This window comes from Schistocerca cancellata, chromosome 4, assembly GCF_023864275.1.
Source record: "Schistocerca cancellata isolate TAMUIC-IGC-003103 chromosome 4, iqSchCanc2.1, whole genome shotgun sequence".
NCBI lineage: Eukaryota > Metazoa > Arthropoda > Insecta > Orthoptera > Acrididae > Schistocerca > Schistocerca cancellata.
In genome coordinates this window covers 628,383,733-628,400,447 of record NC_064629.1, presented here as the reverse complement: position 1 = coordinate 628,400,447, position 16,715 = coordinate 628,383,733, and the positions used below count along the sequence as shown (strand labels likewise).

At 37.2% G+C, this 16,715-nt stretch overlaps 1 protein-coding gene across 3 annotated transcripts in view; it reads left to right on the top strand.

Moving 5' to 3' along the window:
* LOC126183189 (microtubule-associated serine/threonine-protein kinase 2) overlaps window positions 1-13,758 on the top strand; it is a 247,513-nt gene extending 233,755 nt beyond the window's left edge. For all 3 annotated transcript variants that reach the window (XM_049924927.1, XM_049924928.1, XM_049924926.1), the window contains one exon: window positions 4,300-13,758. In XM_049924927.1, coding sequence (XP_049780884.1) covers window positions 4,300-6,228 — 1,929 coding nt within the window. In that variant the 3' untranslated portion in view covers window positions 6,229-13,758. The remainder of the gene's footprint in view (window positions 1-4,299) is intronic.
* Window positions 13,759-16,715: the final 2,957 nt, after the last annotated feature.

The following is a 16,715-nucleotide window of genomic DNA, read 5'->3' as shown; positions in this document are numbered from 1 at the left end:
GGCCTCTGAGCCAGGATTCTAATCTCTTCATAGCTCATGGAATGATCAAGTTCCAAGCAGTGTCCATTGATGGCTGAGTTAGTTGCTTGTAAAAGTGTGTTGTGTTGATGTTCTTGGCACCTGATGTGGACAAGTCTTGCATTTGTCCTGTTGGCACACTGACAAAGTACACTATAAATTCCTAGCTTTCATAAACAAAGGTCATCTTTAGAGTTCCCCAGTAGCCCTCTGATCTTGATTGGTGAACTAGACAAACGCTTCATCTAATATTTTCGCAGCATCCTGTGGACTTTGACTGAGATAGATCCTGCATAGGGCAGATAAGCCACAGCATTGGGGTTATATTGCTCTTCTCCCTTGTCATATGGTTGAGTGCCTGTGTGAATGGCCTTCTTAGACTGTTTGTCAGTGTATGCATTTCTTCAGAACACTATGCATAGATATTCCATCTCCAACATCAAACTGTCTTCATCTGATAATGAGCGTGTTCTGTGTACCACTGTCTTAGGACCCCATTTTTATGTGCTGGATGATGGCAGCTACTTGGATATATGTCAGTGTATGTTGGTTTGCCATATACACTGTGGCCAAAAAAGCACCCACTCTTCATTTGACAAGCACACCCAGTAATTGTAGCTGACTATCCTTTACAAGTTCCACGCTGAATGTTATATTCAGATGATATGAGCTTAGGCACTGTAAAAACTAATTGAGTCTGTTCCTACCGTGGGTCCAAATCAGAAAGGTGTCGGCCATATACTTGAAGAAGCATGTAGGAGTTTCTCCAGTGATGTCTTTAATATTTCCTCCTTCAAGACCTCCATGAGTAGATTGGCAACCTCTGGAGAGAGGCGACTGTGCATGGCTACTCCCTCTGCCTGTTCGTAATACTTACTATTATATAAGAAGTGCTAGAGGGTAGTATGTGCCTGAATAGGCCCATCACAATATCATTAAACTTCTCAGCAATCAGTTCCAAAAGTTCATTGAGTGGCACAATGGTAAACAGGGAGGCCACATCAAAACTGACCGTTATGTCCACTTCTGAAAAATGTAAGCTCTTAAGACATTCTATGAAACCCACTGAGCTACAGATGTGGTGAATGCACTCCTAAACATGTGCTCTCAGCTGTACCTTCAAGTACATAGTCAGTTGGTATATTGCCACCCCAGTGTTACTGGCAATTGGATGCAGATGATCTCTCTTCTTTGTTCACTTTAGGTAATAGATACAGCCTTGGTGGCACTGGTGTTTTGAACCATAATCCTTCAATGACAATGTCTGGCATTCCTATTGTCTTCAATAAAATGCTTGTCTTCCTATCCACTCCAGACAAGTGATTATGTTCCAATCGTCTACATGCCAGGTTATCAAGAAGTTGGTGAATTCACTCATTATAATCCACTTGCTGCATAATGAGTGCAATGTTTCTTTTATCTGCTGGTAATGTCACAATGCTGCTGTCTCTATGGAGTTTCTTCAGCACCAACCTCTTGTCTCAGTAGATGTTTGATTTCACTGGTTTTGTGTTCATAATCTCTTTGCAGGTTCCACAGCAAACTTTCTCCACAAAACTTGGTGGAATCTTGTTGGTAGCTGCACTAATAAAGACTTAGATAGGCATGTGTTGCTGGGTGTTGGTGCATAGTTGAAGCCCTTGCTGAATATCTTCAGTGTGATGTTATCAAACTATTTGTCACTTAAATTAATCACAATGGGTGTGTCATCTGTTTTCTGTGTCATTCTTCTGTGTGCACTCTTTTATAGATCAGGAGACACTCTCTACCAAGTTCTGATCATTCTGTGTCAGTGAGTCTGCTGCATACAGGTGTAAAAGTTCCCTATCAGTCACATGTAGTCTTTGGCCCATGTCTCAGATACTTTCCCTCACAAGTACCTATCATGTTTGTTTCATGTTTGATCTTGTTTGCCAATCTGTAGTTGATATGGTACTTGGTCCTAGCAAAAATTTGTTGTATTTGCCTATCCGGACATGTCAACTGAAAGGTGAGAGAACTGAGCATCTATCCTTTCCCTTGGAGAAGTTTGTGTGGCATCTTGACAATACTGTATATATTATCCCCATACTCTGATGATGAGACTGATTGATGGATGGATTGAGTCCATAATTTGTACCCTCTGCCTTCCCAGCATGGATACCTGGGGGTGGGGGTTGTGGGAGTGGATTGCAAATGTAGCGAGAAGGTAGAAAGGTACAAATTATGGGCACACTTTATCCGATGATCGGTCTCAGACCTGATGAAGGAAATGAGTTATGACACAATAATATTGTGCAAGGAAGATGACAATATCCAGCAGTATGCCTGACAAATCAACAAGGAGAAATTTTGCTGTAAACAAAGATATTCAGAAGATGATTGTGTGAAAACTGCAGGACATACAAAAAATGACACCTATCAATGGATAGAGCATGTCTCTAGGTTTTGATTTGTAATATGTGCTGTGGTGGTGTTGTGTAGTGCACCGTTAGGGCAAAGGTGTGTCAGAACCTGCAGACAAATCCATATTGTCACAAGTGGGCTGCTATTGTGGCTTCAGTGAAGTGCACACACACAATGTTCGACCTGTATTGATGTTTTCTGTGTTAGAAATGATGCCTGTATGGAGCACCTGTAAAGTGACTTAAAAACTTGGAGAAATGCTCTATCTACCAAGATGAGTCTTATTTTCTATAAGTTTTTTTAGTTTTTACAGTCATCTGAAACTCTGAAGGTACTTATGAATAACCCTGTACATAAAGTGAAAAAGTTATCAAAACTCCAAACTTCTTAAAGAGGTCTCTACGGGATATTCTAGAACTCGTACCAGGTTTAATTCTAGTGACTCACTTCGTTATTCTGAAAGTGTCATCTCTGAAAGCTGAGTTACCTAAAAAAATTCCATTACTCATTGCTTAATGGAAAAATGCTGAATAAACTAGTTTGCAAATTTGAAGTTAACTATAGCTGTCATCTTATGTATTGCAAGTGTAGTTAGAATGAGGCTCTTCATTAAGTCAAGTGTGTCGATTTTCAAATTCAAGATTTCATAGGGTTGTAGGTTTTTCAGGAATTCTGTGAAATATAGTGGTCTGTATTGTATCTTGTCAAAATTTACCAGCAATCAGCATGCCTTGAACCAATCTACTTGCCGACACGGTCTCCATTCTCAAAGATCCCTGCACTATGGATTTGTGAAATAAACACTGTAATAAATGTAATTTAATATTTTGTGCCACTGTCACAAGAAGAAAACTAGTACTATGAAAAGTAAAAGTGTGCCAATTGTCTACCATTGATAGTGTTGGTAGTCACCACGATGACAACAATGATGATATAGATATTGGGTAGAGAAAAATATTTTCACTCTGCAGAGGAGTGTGCACTGATATGAAACTTCCTGACAGATTAAAACACAGATGAGAGCACTTGACCATGAAAGGCAAAGTTTGAGTCTCAGTCTGGCTCACAGTTTTAATCTGCGAGGAAGTTTCAAATATTGGGTAATCCATTTTTAGTTTTCTGGCAATTTGGCTGTCAAGATTTAAGTGCATTTCATAATGAAAGTTATTTTGCATGTAAAATTTAACTGTTCATCTCACACAACATTAGAAATGGAGGTGGAAGGAATGTTTGAAAAGGGCTTGAACTAACTAATTTTTTGTAGGATTGCATTTGTTCAATACAGTGAAACTGTCATTGTGGCTAAAGGATACATAGCTCTGTGTGACACAGTTGTTTTATGATTGAAATGGACAACAAACAGATCTTTAACAAAAACTTGTAAATAGTGTGCTTGCTTTGGAGGACAGTAAAGAAAGCTAAGAAATATATTACAAGCTTTGATGAACTCTTATTCAGATCAAACGAAGATATTAACATAATGTCTTAAAAACAAATAAATTGATCACAATATTTAATTAGGGAGCATGTATAATATTTATCATTTATTAATCCCAAGCATTTTTCTGCATTGTTGTGGTTTGTAAGAACTTATCCATTTTTTTAGGTTTGTGTTTCATTTGTTTAGGGACAAGAAAAATTAGATTATAATACAATATATTATTTCAAACCTAAAAGAAAATAGAATAAAAATCTTATCAGCCATATGTTTACAATTATGAACAAACAGTAGGTTTTGTTTCCTCACGTTTGAGTTACAGGGTGGGGGCAAGTGAACACTTCATATGTGGCGTAGTGCAGCAACAACTTTTAAACATTTGGTTATGGTATTATTGAAAGCATAGTGAATAAAATTAAGATTCATTAAAAATAAATGTGTTGCTCTATTGTTTGCAGCTGGCGGCAGGTGTACCTGCACAAACAAGTGTGACACCAAGTCGCAGCCTAACTTCACTTTCCATGTCACGACCACTACCACTACCACCTACAGAGCTTGGGCCATCCTCACCATTGCGTTCACCACCTACGGTGCCTATACCACCACATCGCTCGGCGTCTGTGGAGTCACCAGCAACTTCTTCACAGTCGAGCTCACCTGGTTCTGGTTCAGATGGTAGTGGACAACCACCAGCACCTCATTTCCAAAGGCCTTCAACATTACATGGTCTAAAACATAAGCTGCATACATCAGCTAAAGGCGTTCGCTCACCTGGGAGACGCAAGTCTGTGGGTCATATTCCACTCAGTCCACTGGCAAGAACTCCTTCTCCAGGACCGTTGCCTTCTTCACCCACACGCTCTCCTAGCCCCTTGGCATTCCCTGCTGTTGCTGGACACCAACCAGGTAGCTCAAACACAACACAGTCATACAGTCCTGGACAACCTCTTGTGCCCGCAACAGGAGCAGTAGCGAAAAAGGGATTTGGTCGACCAAAGGGAGCTGAACCAGGTTCACCACTGCTGAGACGGGCCCTTTCACCTGATCGCTTGCATCCGAGAAGTGCAGAGAAGCCCGCACCACCATCTGTGTCACCATTGTGTCAGCCATCACCACCCAAGGTTACAGTTTCATCGGCATCACCTCGCTTAACTTCTGGAGTTGCAGCTTCCGTTCCCTCACCTTCAGATCCCGAAAGAAGAAAATCTGATCCTAATCCTTGCTCGGAACACAGTTCTAGTGACTTTAGAGCATCTGCATCTGGTGATAGGGGCTCCCAACACTTGCCTCGCATAGCAGAAGAAAAAGATTCTCCTACAGGTTCCAAAGATGAACAGAGTCCACCTTTTGGAGCATTTTCAGAATCTACAGTAGATTTTGATGGCCGCATCGATGTGTCTGTCCGAAAGTCTGCTCCGGGCCGCCTCTATGAAGATCGAAATCAGGAAACACTATCTGGTTCTGGGTTAACTAATGAAAATCTCATCTCTGCAGATTCAGAACCTTTAAGTGATATCTGCAGTAATAAAGGTAATGAAACTCTTATTAAGAACAAAAATAAATGTTCTGTACACAGTTCTCCTGAGTCAACCAGTCATTTGCCCGAACGTGATGTAATAAGTGGTAAAAATAACGCCATGAAAGTTGACATGAAAGCAGCACATGATAGTCACTCTATCAGTTTCAATAAAAGGCCTGATATTCTGCATGATGATAAATTAACCCAGAATAAAATATCGACATCTGAAACCAGAGTTACAAGTATGACACCTGTTTCTTCTGAACTGGATAAAGTATCTGGTACTCAGATTGTTGCCAGCAAACGTCAGATTGATAGCACTGCGTGTGAAAGCAAGTCAAAATTTATGCTTTCTGCAGGTGAGACCTATCCTGCTTCTAAAAATTTGGAGATGACTAAGCAGCTTGCACCACAAGATACCTGCCGGGCGAAAGTTGCTGAGTGTTCGGAGTTACATACAACTTGTAGTGCCTCTGGGTCTGACATTTCTGTCCATGAAGCATATGGAGGAGGGTCAACATTTCATAATACACGTAATGTCAGTGTACCTACATCAACAGATTTTTCTCGTCAGGCTGTGCCTGCAATTGGGGTGATATTACGGGGAAACAATGCACAGACTCAGCCATCAAGCATGCAACATGATAATGCAGCAGGCAGCAGTAAGGAAAAAGAAAGTGTCAGTAAAGTAGTATCTTCTCTCAAGTGCACAGGTGGCAGTCATGGCAGAGGAGTGCACAGTTCTTCTGGAGGTGAATCAGCTTTGAGTATAATTCGAAGTTCAAATAGTGAGCTGAAGAACAGTAACACACAAGTCACTATAAGAGAGTGCTCTGATTTGTCAAAGAATAAAGAGACATCATCTTGACATGGTGTGAACAAGATAGATGCTGAATAAAATAAGCCATCTGATACATATTTTCTGGTGCAAAGCTTTTATTTCTGTGACGTTCATATTATATTTCCAAGCCAAAAAGAGCAAATTAGAAGTAACAGTATTGTTATAAGAAGAAACCAGGGAATGACTATAATAAGAATGTTAGAGGAAGATAAACTAGGATGTCCATTGAAGTAATGCACCAGGTGAGGGTACAAATTTGTGAAGGAGTGAGCAGTGTCTGTTTTCTTTGGTACAGATTTACATGGAGCTCTATTACTTTATGTGAAATTCTCACAACATTTTCAAAAAAGTAATAAAGATTTTAAAATATGAAGGTTGTATCTGTAATATATTTTCTGTACACAAGCTATTTTTAAAATTACTATTTAGCACATTGGCCAAACTCCGTTGTATATATTCATGTAAATAAACACTTTTAAATATTTAACTAAATATTTTAATATATTTTTAATTGTAAATTGTGGAATGTTTATCAAGTAAACTTCCAGTTGAAAAATGAAACTATATACATTTGAAATATGTTAGAGTAATCTTGAGAAATGTCACTTTGAAAATTCCCCACTTTAAATTTTATAATGTTGACTTTACTTTTGTAAATAAATATGTTTCTTTGTTGATATTAATGAATGTCTGTGTCCTGTAAAAGTATATCTATCTTAAATCTGTTATTCTATCATTGTCATGCCTAAGTATAAAATGATTAGCCCTAAAACAACTTTTAAAAGGTAGGAGATTTCTTATCTTGCAGTGATTTGTATACCTATTGAAGGTAATGCCAGTGAATATCTTTTTAATAATCTTGCTGCCCATTTGATTTTGACAGGCATATTGACTAATGGCATTGTGTTGTGTTGTGATACGACAGTAACTAATCTTAGCAGCTGCTAATTTTTGCCAGTGTAATCACTAGAAATTGTTTCACTGTGGTGTTCATATCTGTCAAAGACAGTCCCATATTTTTTAAATAATAATTGCTGTGTCCAATAGGCATATAGAGGGAAATCATATTTATTGTGTCAGGAAGGGTGCACTTCTTAGACCTTTAGTTTTAGTGGTAAATTTATGTCCCTCCTTTTTTACCTCATAAGAAACTTAATGCTTTGTAGTTTTAAACATAATTTCACAAAAAATGTAATAATTTTCAATCCATATAAAAAAGTTTTTATATAGACCAATGGTGCATACATGTTGTGACAGGAAAGTAGCCATATTTACACACATTGTTTTGTTCATTTATATTTATTCTCATATCTGGGTTACACTGTTATGCACCAATTTGTTGAAGATAATTTTCACAATATTTATTTTTTTGTAATTTTGAATCCATGTATGTTATCAGATTTTAAATGTGTTGTGTCATGTATGTTGGGTGTGGGCATGAAGAAAGGAGAGGGAGATTGTATGACAACCCTCATTGTTTTTGTTGGTTGATTTTTGGTCAGCCCAAATAAGGGTAGCACTGTTTGTGTATTTTTGTTGACGACAATGCCACAAATTATTTTTCAATAATTTTAGAGTCCAATTACAGTAAACAGCAATATAAATCTTTTCCACAATGTGTATTGTGGCATGAAACACGCTACCATTACCCATCTTGATTGTGTTGTTGTTTGTGAAAGTGCTAGCTCTGAAAGAAGTTGACAAGTGATATACGTAACTGTTTAAAATTTATCGTAGTACATTTAAAATTTTTTTTTTTTTTTGAAACATATGTAGGCCTGTGGCATCATATGCATCATAACAGGTAGGTAATCAAAAGTGTCAACTGTGAGGTGGTCACAATAGGAACTTTTTAGTCCTCCCCTCCTCCACTTTGAGTCTAATGCTGCTGTAAATTAGTGGCTAGGGTAAATGAAGCTGATTTAAATATAGCATTTGCAGAATAATTATTCTGAACAGATGCTTTTCTCATAAATGTCAGAAGTTCAATTTTTTTTTTAAATAATGAATCTGACAGGATCACCCTGTTTCATTTTTGCTGTTATCACATTTATTTAAAATAATTTGTGATTTTAGAAATTTCCAGTACAAAGTGTTGTTAATGGTTTTGTTATATTTTGAGGAGAGGAAAGTAGTTTGTTGTGGACTGTCTCCTTGTTCTAGTCAATACCTACTCTTAATTTAAAACAGTTTTCTGTTACTCGCAATGTAATTATTTACTTCTTCATTCTCAGTGTAATTCTGCAGTCATGAGCAATCTTCTGGGCTTGTTAATGCCAATGCGTGACATTCAGTAGCTTAGTTTACTTAACTTATTATTTATTTTTGACCATAGCTTACAATTTTGTTGTGGTTATGGAATCAATATTTCCCTCTGTCTCTTTACATCTTTTGTGCTGCAGATTACAATTTCCTTACTTTTTGAATATGTTTTGCAAGTTTGTAACAGTTTTTTATTTGAATATGCCCACTACTTTGTATTTTGATATTACAGCTTTTAGCAGGTATGATCCCTCTCCTGTGAATTCCTCTCTTGTCGATGAGCTCTAGGATACTGTGTGAGTTCCTTCTTTTACAAATTGTGCTGTTTCCAGATGCGTAATGAACTACTTCCAGGTCAGACGTGAAACAGTTTCCCTTGTCCACATGCAGTCAAGAAGACATGTGGTCAGTCTTCATTGACTTGATTTTGTGTCAAGGTGCATTTGGTAGAGCATGATACTTTTAAGTCAGCTAACAGTACCTGAGGTAAGCACTATGGTTAATTTGCATATGATGCTACAAGGTTGTCTACCAATTTGAAGTGGTTGGCAAGTACCAGCACCTAAACTTCTTCAATCAAGAATTCAGGTCACACTACTTTTGGTCAACTGGTACGCATGTCATCATCCTCTTTTCAGGTGGTTTTTCATGTGATCATTACACTATACACTACAGTACATTTAATGTAATTTTTTGCATTATCCTGTAATGTGTTGTTGTTAAATAGGTTTTCTCATTTTTTGAGAAGAAATTGGTGTTTACCTTTTGCACATATTTTAATATGATTACATTGTTCAACTGTATTTCGCCTGTCTTTCACAAGAGAGACTAAGGATGTACTCACACACTCTACTGGGCATCAGAGAACAGCTGGTGTGGCATCACATTGTGGCACGATTTATTGGCTGTATCATACTAAAAACTAGAAAATACAATTTTTTCCATATTAGCATTTCTTTTTAGCTAAAAAATAGCCTCTATGTAGAATGTCTTCACAAATACTGAAACCCGTTATACCTGGTAGTTACATAACACATCCTCGCTTTTGAGTATGGCACTTTAAGCATGTAGATGTACAGTTCTTTCCATTTATTTTCCCCCAGCATTGAAGCATAGGTAGTGTAAGGAGTATACACTTCTGCTAGCCTTGGACCACATTTATAAGCCTGAATGCTCAATTAGACAGCTACATATATTGACTTTGACCAAAGGGGATTAAAACTTCAAACTTTGCACACTCTGACTTAAACTACACCGGGTCTTTACAAGTTGGCTAATGAAATGCCACCTTCATTACTGATGCTTCTAACATTTAATACAAAAAAATCTTATTAGTTCCAGTATAATTTTTACTTCTACAATCATAGTATACAATGTACTGTTTACAGGCTTAATTCATAAGTTAGAACATGTGATGGTTACATTTCCAGACCAGTCAGTAATGAGAATGTAGGTATACAGTGTAATATTTATGAGGGAAAGTATCTGTTTTCTTTTGTAGTTCCACTAGCCACATTCATCCTCAGAGCTGATTTTTTTTTTTTTTGACAGTATTTGGATTACATTCAAACTTTGTCAGTTTTTCTCCTCTGTCTTCTTGTCATGTCTGTGGATGTAGACTCAATTTGTTTTACATCTATAACTCACGTGAACTGTAACTCAGATGAGAACCATCTGTCTCTCTGTGGCAGTAGTTTTTTTTTCTTTGCCTCACATTGTTATCAACAATTCCTGTGTGTTGTTCTGTCATTATCTTCCATGTAACTCATTATATTATTCTTGTTTTCAAGCTTTCTGTTTTGAGATACATAACAACAGTATTTCTCAATATTTTAAATTTTTTTCAGAGACTCTCCATATTCACTTCACACAACCCACACCACTCTTTGTTTCAGCAGTTTTTATGCAAATTTGGCTGCATGACAACACTTTATCTACGTTCAGAGTTTCTGTTGCTGCTTGAAAGTGCATCCTGTCAGAGGTTTAAACTGAAAATGATGCCTAAATGTTCCTTATTATTGTCAACAGAGTTTTTGTGATGACCTTTGTTTTGCTGCTGTTGCCCTAAATTTTGTGTGTGCCAATCTTTACAGTTGGAGTGGAATTTCTGTTCCCAATTGTGGTAATAATATTGGAAATAAATGAGCTTTCAGCTGTATATTACAGCAATTTGTTTATAGTTGACTTTACTGTCTATAACTGTGGAAGATGTCAGTTAGATAATAAAAATTAATAATCATTTTAAAAAAAAAAAAAGGTGAAATTATAATGTCACTCAGAATTGGTTGTGTAATTTCCATTATAAAAGTTACAGGTCCTAGGAGTGTCTGTTGAAATTCTTGTCATATATAAATGGAGCTAAATAGAACATTCCATTATTAAAGTTAACAACTAGATAGTAAGGAAGAAATGCCACATTGAAGCAGAAACTGACTTTTACTTACTTCATAGGGTTGAGAAACCAGTCATCAGTTGATGCTGCTGGAGTCATCGTGTCCATATAATGTGCATTGTCAGATCCCTTTTGAAGATTGTCTTCTAACATTTAAAGTCTTCTATATAGTTATTTGTAAATGTGATACAGTCAGATATATATGTTAATATAACTGGGGCTGACTAGAGAGTCAGGTACTTCATTATTCATCAGCAACATTATAATTCATGACAGACCATCAGCTGTTGCTGGCTTTGGAATTGTTATGTATGGTAAATAAAGTTTTTTCATAGTAAATGGTAGAAGTGTTACTCATCAACCTAATTAAGCCATGATTTAAAAGTCAATAAAGCAGAGGAGTGAGGAATGAAGACATGGATAAGTGTGAATGCTAATTAAATTTCATCATTGTTAACTGCATTAAAATGTGTGTATTAGAATTATAAATCTGTGGGGAAAAAAAGTCACAGGTCTATCGAGAGTGTTTTCTTGTTGGGAAAAACCAGCATAGTTTAATTTTTGTGGCCAACAGGCTACAGTAAGTCAGTGTACAAAATTTTATATTATTGCTGTAGTGTTTATGTTTACAAACTTGGAGTATGTGTTGTTCAGGAGGTATGTGCTGGAAAAGCCAGAAGTAACTAGTGCAAGAGTATTTGATTTAGAATTGTAGCTGAGTGTTTGTAGTTATGTGAAAAATGATGGTAATGTATCAGCTAGACTTTGTAACTGTTCTTGTTACTGTGTGTTGCTTTTGCTGAAAGCTCATCATGTTGTATTTTCTTGGTTGTATTTAGCAAAATGACAATCCTGTAGTTTGCTTAGAGTTATCCCAGTTGTGCACTTTCTGGTGTTTTCAAATACATCATACAGCTAGCATGACAAATGTAAGTAACTAGAACTTCTGAAAATCATATACTAAAGCTTCAATTCATCCTGTGTGTTCCTGGTACTTAATAGAAAAGGTATAGGCTTTTTGATGGACTTTATTAGAATAAATTGGTATTTTGTGTGTGTGTGTGTGTGTGTGTGTGTGTGTGTGTGTGTGTGTGTGTGTAAAATGAAGACCTGTAGATGCTTACTAATGCTTTCATCCTTACATCACTCATGAGTGCTTCATAAGGACAAGTACATTTAATAAAATATTTTACAATGTTTACACCAATATTGTTATAACTTTGGGTTGCATTTCCAACAGGAAAACTGTAGCTGTTGTTAGTGTTGTAAATATTTTCCATCATCTGTTTGTTTCTGTTACTCAGTGTAGATATTCAGCAGACAGACATACATACATACAGACAGACAGACAGACAGAGAGAGAGAGGACATATTTATTGTGCTTTATTAAAATCATCCTTGTTGCATCATTAACTAAGCAGAAGATATGTATTATTCCCACATTTATTTTTCTATTTATTATAAGCTTCTTCAATAAATAATTTGTGATATTACTTTATATGCACAGCCAGTAATATATAAATAGATGAACTGTATGGTCAATTTCTGTTAGCTGTTAATTTTATCAGTTTTTTGGAGTCTCTAGGTCTCTAACATATGTTTTCAATAAAAGGGACTCAACAATTTGTTTAGAACATCTGGTATGCCTGTAAAGTGATTGAAATAATACTAATGTTGAGAAACTGTACCTGTTTAGTGATTTACCTACAATTGTCACCAGAATTCTGAAATATACCAAGAGACTGCCTGTTGTAGCTTGGAGTGAATTTCAGTTATTGGACAATGAATGAAAGTTACCTCTGTACGGTACTCAGTTCAGCTCTACTCTTCCTGAAGTTGAGTGTGATGTAATATGTTAGTAAATGCTACATTTTCAATATATATTTCTGTAATTTTGCCAAATTTTGAATTGAATATATTCGTTATTGGAATGCTGCATAAAAGTAATTTGGTGGTTAGCTCTGTAGTCTTGATGTGTCTGGACTAGTACATGTTCACAACTAATTTTGTCTTTAATTTACTACTGTAATTCAACAACTATTACAGTCAGAATTGTGGATCATATTTGTCAAAGTAATGAAATTAAACAAACAACAAGGTCAGTGGAGATGTAAAGTGTCATCCTTGTAATTGAAAAATGTTGGGTGATATTAAAACATAACGTCTTGTGAATTTATACACACTTAACTGATGCAAACTTTTTACAACATTAGCTTTGTTATTTTATCACATACAAATTCTACAAGTTTTAAGAAATATGTCTGTTCCCAATAAGGAAACTAGATAACTGATATACTGAATTAATTCTTTGATGTGTAAGAGCATCTCATCAGTACCTACATCCTGTAATGAGTCTCAGTTTTTGTGCTGATTTCATAGCACTTTTTTGTGTTGACAGTTGACTTATTTTTAATTACACCAGTGCTGACACATTATTTTAAAAGGGAAACATTTCTTTGAAGAGAATAGTTTCCACTTCTTGTCAATCTCCCTATGTAATTACCTTTAACGTTGCATCATTGCTAAATTCATTTATGAAGTTTTTATAGAAATAAAATATATTTCTATACTGTGTGTATTAAAATAATTAGATATTGCAGATGTATGGTACTGAAAAGTCTTTTTTCCAATATCATCACTATACAGGGAACATTAAACAGACAAAGAAAGTGTCAGCCAAGAGAAATGTAACTGAAATCCTGCTTGTAACATTTTATAACTGTCCATAAATGAGGAAGTCTTATTTTGTGGTAACATAGGGATTACCCAGAGTAACACCAGGGTAGTAAGTATTTTAAGAATGTTTGATACTATGAGAGGCATATCAGGTTGTCAAAAATGAATTGTTGCAACATTTGTATTTAAAAAAAAAGAGGTAGTTTATCTGGGGATAGAGGACAAAATTGATGGTATATGCAAATTAAAGAAAGGTTGTTAACTGAGAGTAATGGAAATCAGAACCTGCACTATATATAAATAAATTTTGAACTGATCACAGCTTCCAAAATTGTTATTGATGTGACCTAAAACTCCTTGCTTGGGTGACTGTTGTGCACCAATAAAATACTGATTTTACATAATATGGAAAAAGGGGAACATTCTGCACCTAGTGCACATGTACATTTATGCTTATAGACCCAGAAGCTCTTCATTTACTTCTCAGCCACAAACTTGCTGTTATACTACACAGGGTGAACATTAATAGAACTGACAAATTGCAGGGGATGGATTCCTGAGTGGAAATTGAGAAAAGAAGGTCCTATGAACAATTGTCTGGAAATGGTCAGTGTGCGTACAATGACAACAAACATACTGAAATACAGTACAGAGCTGCATCACATCCATGTCACAATAGAGGTTCAAAGCAGTCTCCTTGGGATGCAGCACACGCGTTAATACATCACATCATGGATCACCGCACTCTTTTGCGCATTCTGACCTCATTTCGAAGAGCGTCACAGGCATCATGAACACACTTTTGAAGGGTCTGCACATCAGGAACTGGTTCAACATACTCATTGCTTTTCAGGTGCCCCCAGAGGTAAAAATCCAGGGGGTTTAATAAGTCCAGTGATCCAGCAGGCAGTGCTACAGCGCCTTTGCATCCCATCCAACATCTGGAGATGATGATGTTGAGGTGTCAGTGAACTGTAATGTGGAAGGTAGTTGGTGCCCCATCGTGCAGAAACCTGTCGTATTTCCAAAGATACATCCTCGAGGAGCCCAGGCAGAGTATTCCGCAGGAAGTCTAGGTACGTTCCTCTGTCGAGACATTGTGGAATAATAACCAGTCCAAGTATGTGGTTGCCAAGAATCCCTGCCCACACATTGATGTAATGCATTGATCAAAAATTATAATGCATTGAGAATGGCTAGTTTCTAGCTGAAATCTAGATCTGCCAATAAAATTTAAAAAGGACGACTGATGGTGAAATCTATTGTTTACAAGTCAATATAACAATCACTGAGTCCAGCAGCCTTCTGAATGGTAGGTAACCTGATTATTAAATAACTTATCTGTAAAACAGTATTGTACACTGGTGGTAAACTGAATGATGTTACACTGAATGATGTTACATTGTTTTAAAGAGAGTGGCCTTTTATTCAAGAAGTTGGTGGCTTCAGTCTTCATCCAGTCATCCTCATTTAGGTTCTCCATGGTTTCCCTAAATTATTTCAGGCAAATGTTGGGATAGTTCATACTATAAGGCTGTGACCAACTACCTACCTCATCCTTCTCATTCTAGGCCTGTAAGTAAGTAAATGTCTGTATATGTGAATTCCTTTATTTTTATCCTTGCAAAAGAGATCAGTGGATAAATACTACTACTACTACTACTGCTAGTGCTGCCGCCACCACGACCACCACCATGACTACTAGTTTTTGTAGTACAACAATCATATATAGCTGTTCTGTTTCATAGCCTCTGTATAGTACAGAGTGGGGAATGAAATACTTAGTTCACAAGAAGGTTGATAATTCACATTTTAAGTCATTGCAATAAATTTATATAAAACATGCTAGCAAGTAACTTGTGATCAGCCACGGTTACATAACTTTCTCATGACTGTAATATGCTAGAGCTCCTTGCAGCACTTTCCAATTCAGTTAATACTTCGACTGCCATTAGGCAGCTGCCAGCCATAGCAGAGCCTTATGCCTGATACCGTGTGCCTGCCGGTGGCTGTAGCAAGTTCTCACACATGATAGGCTGGTCTGGTGGTGAAATATCCATTATTACACTTTTGGAAGTCAATATTTTAATATGGATGACAGAATCAGGATTACATTGAGGTGACAAGTGCCATGGGACACCACCTAATGTCGTGTGGGACATCCTTATGCCTGGCATAGTGCAGCAACTCAATGTGGCATGGATTCAACAAATTGCTGGAAGTCCCCTGCAGAAATATTGAGCCATGCTGCATCTATAGCCATCCACAATCATGAAAGTGTTGCTGGTGCAGGATTTGGTGTATGAACTGACCTCTCTATTGTCCCATAAGTATTTGATGGGATTCATGCTGGGTGATTCGGGTGGCCAGATCATTTGCTCAAATTGTCCAGAATGTTCTTCAATCCAAGTGTGAACCATTGTGGCCTGGTGAGATGGCACATTTTCATCCATAAAAATTCCATCATTGTTTGGGAACATGCCCATGAATGGCTGCAAATGGTCCCAAGTAGCTGAACATAACCATTTGCAGTCAATGATAATTTGTTTCAGTTGTACCAGAGGACCCACACCATTATGGAGCCATCACAACAATGCACAGTGCTTTGTTGATAACTTGGGTCCATGGCTTCATGGGGTGTGTGCCACACTTCAACCCTACTATCAGCTTTTACCAAGTGCAATTGAGACTCATCTAACCAGGCCATGATTTTCCAGTTGTCTAGGGTCCAACTATCATGGTCACAAGCCCAGGAAAGGCGATAGCTTGTGGTCAGTGGCATGTACACTACAGGGTGTCTGGCTTAGAGCTGTCCATGAAGTAACCAATTTGTAACAGTTCGTTGTGCCACTGTGGTGCCAACAGCTGCTCAAATTGTTGCTGCAGATGCAGTATAATGCACAAGATATGTACACTGAACATGACAGTCTTCCCTCTCGGTACTTCCATGTGGCTGTCCGGGGCCCAGTGTTCTTGGGACCATATGTTCTCATGACCACCACTGCCAGCAATCACATACAGTGGCTACCTTCCTGTCAAGTGTCTCTGTAGTATCACAGGAGGAACATCCAGCTTCTCCATAGCCCTATTACATGACCTCATTCAAACTCAGTGAAATTTTGATAACTGACATTGACTCACAGGGTCCAATCTCATAGGTAACTAACACTCACGACCATTACAG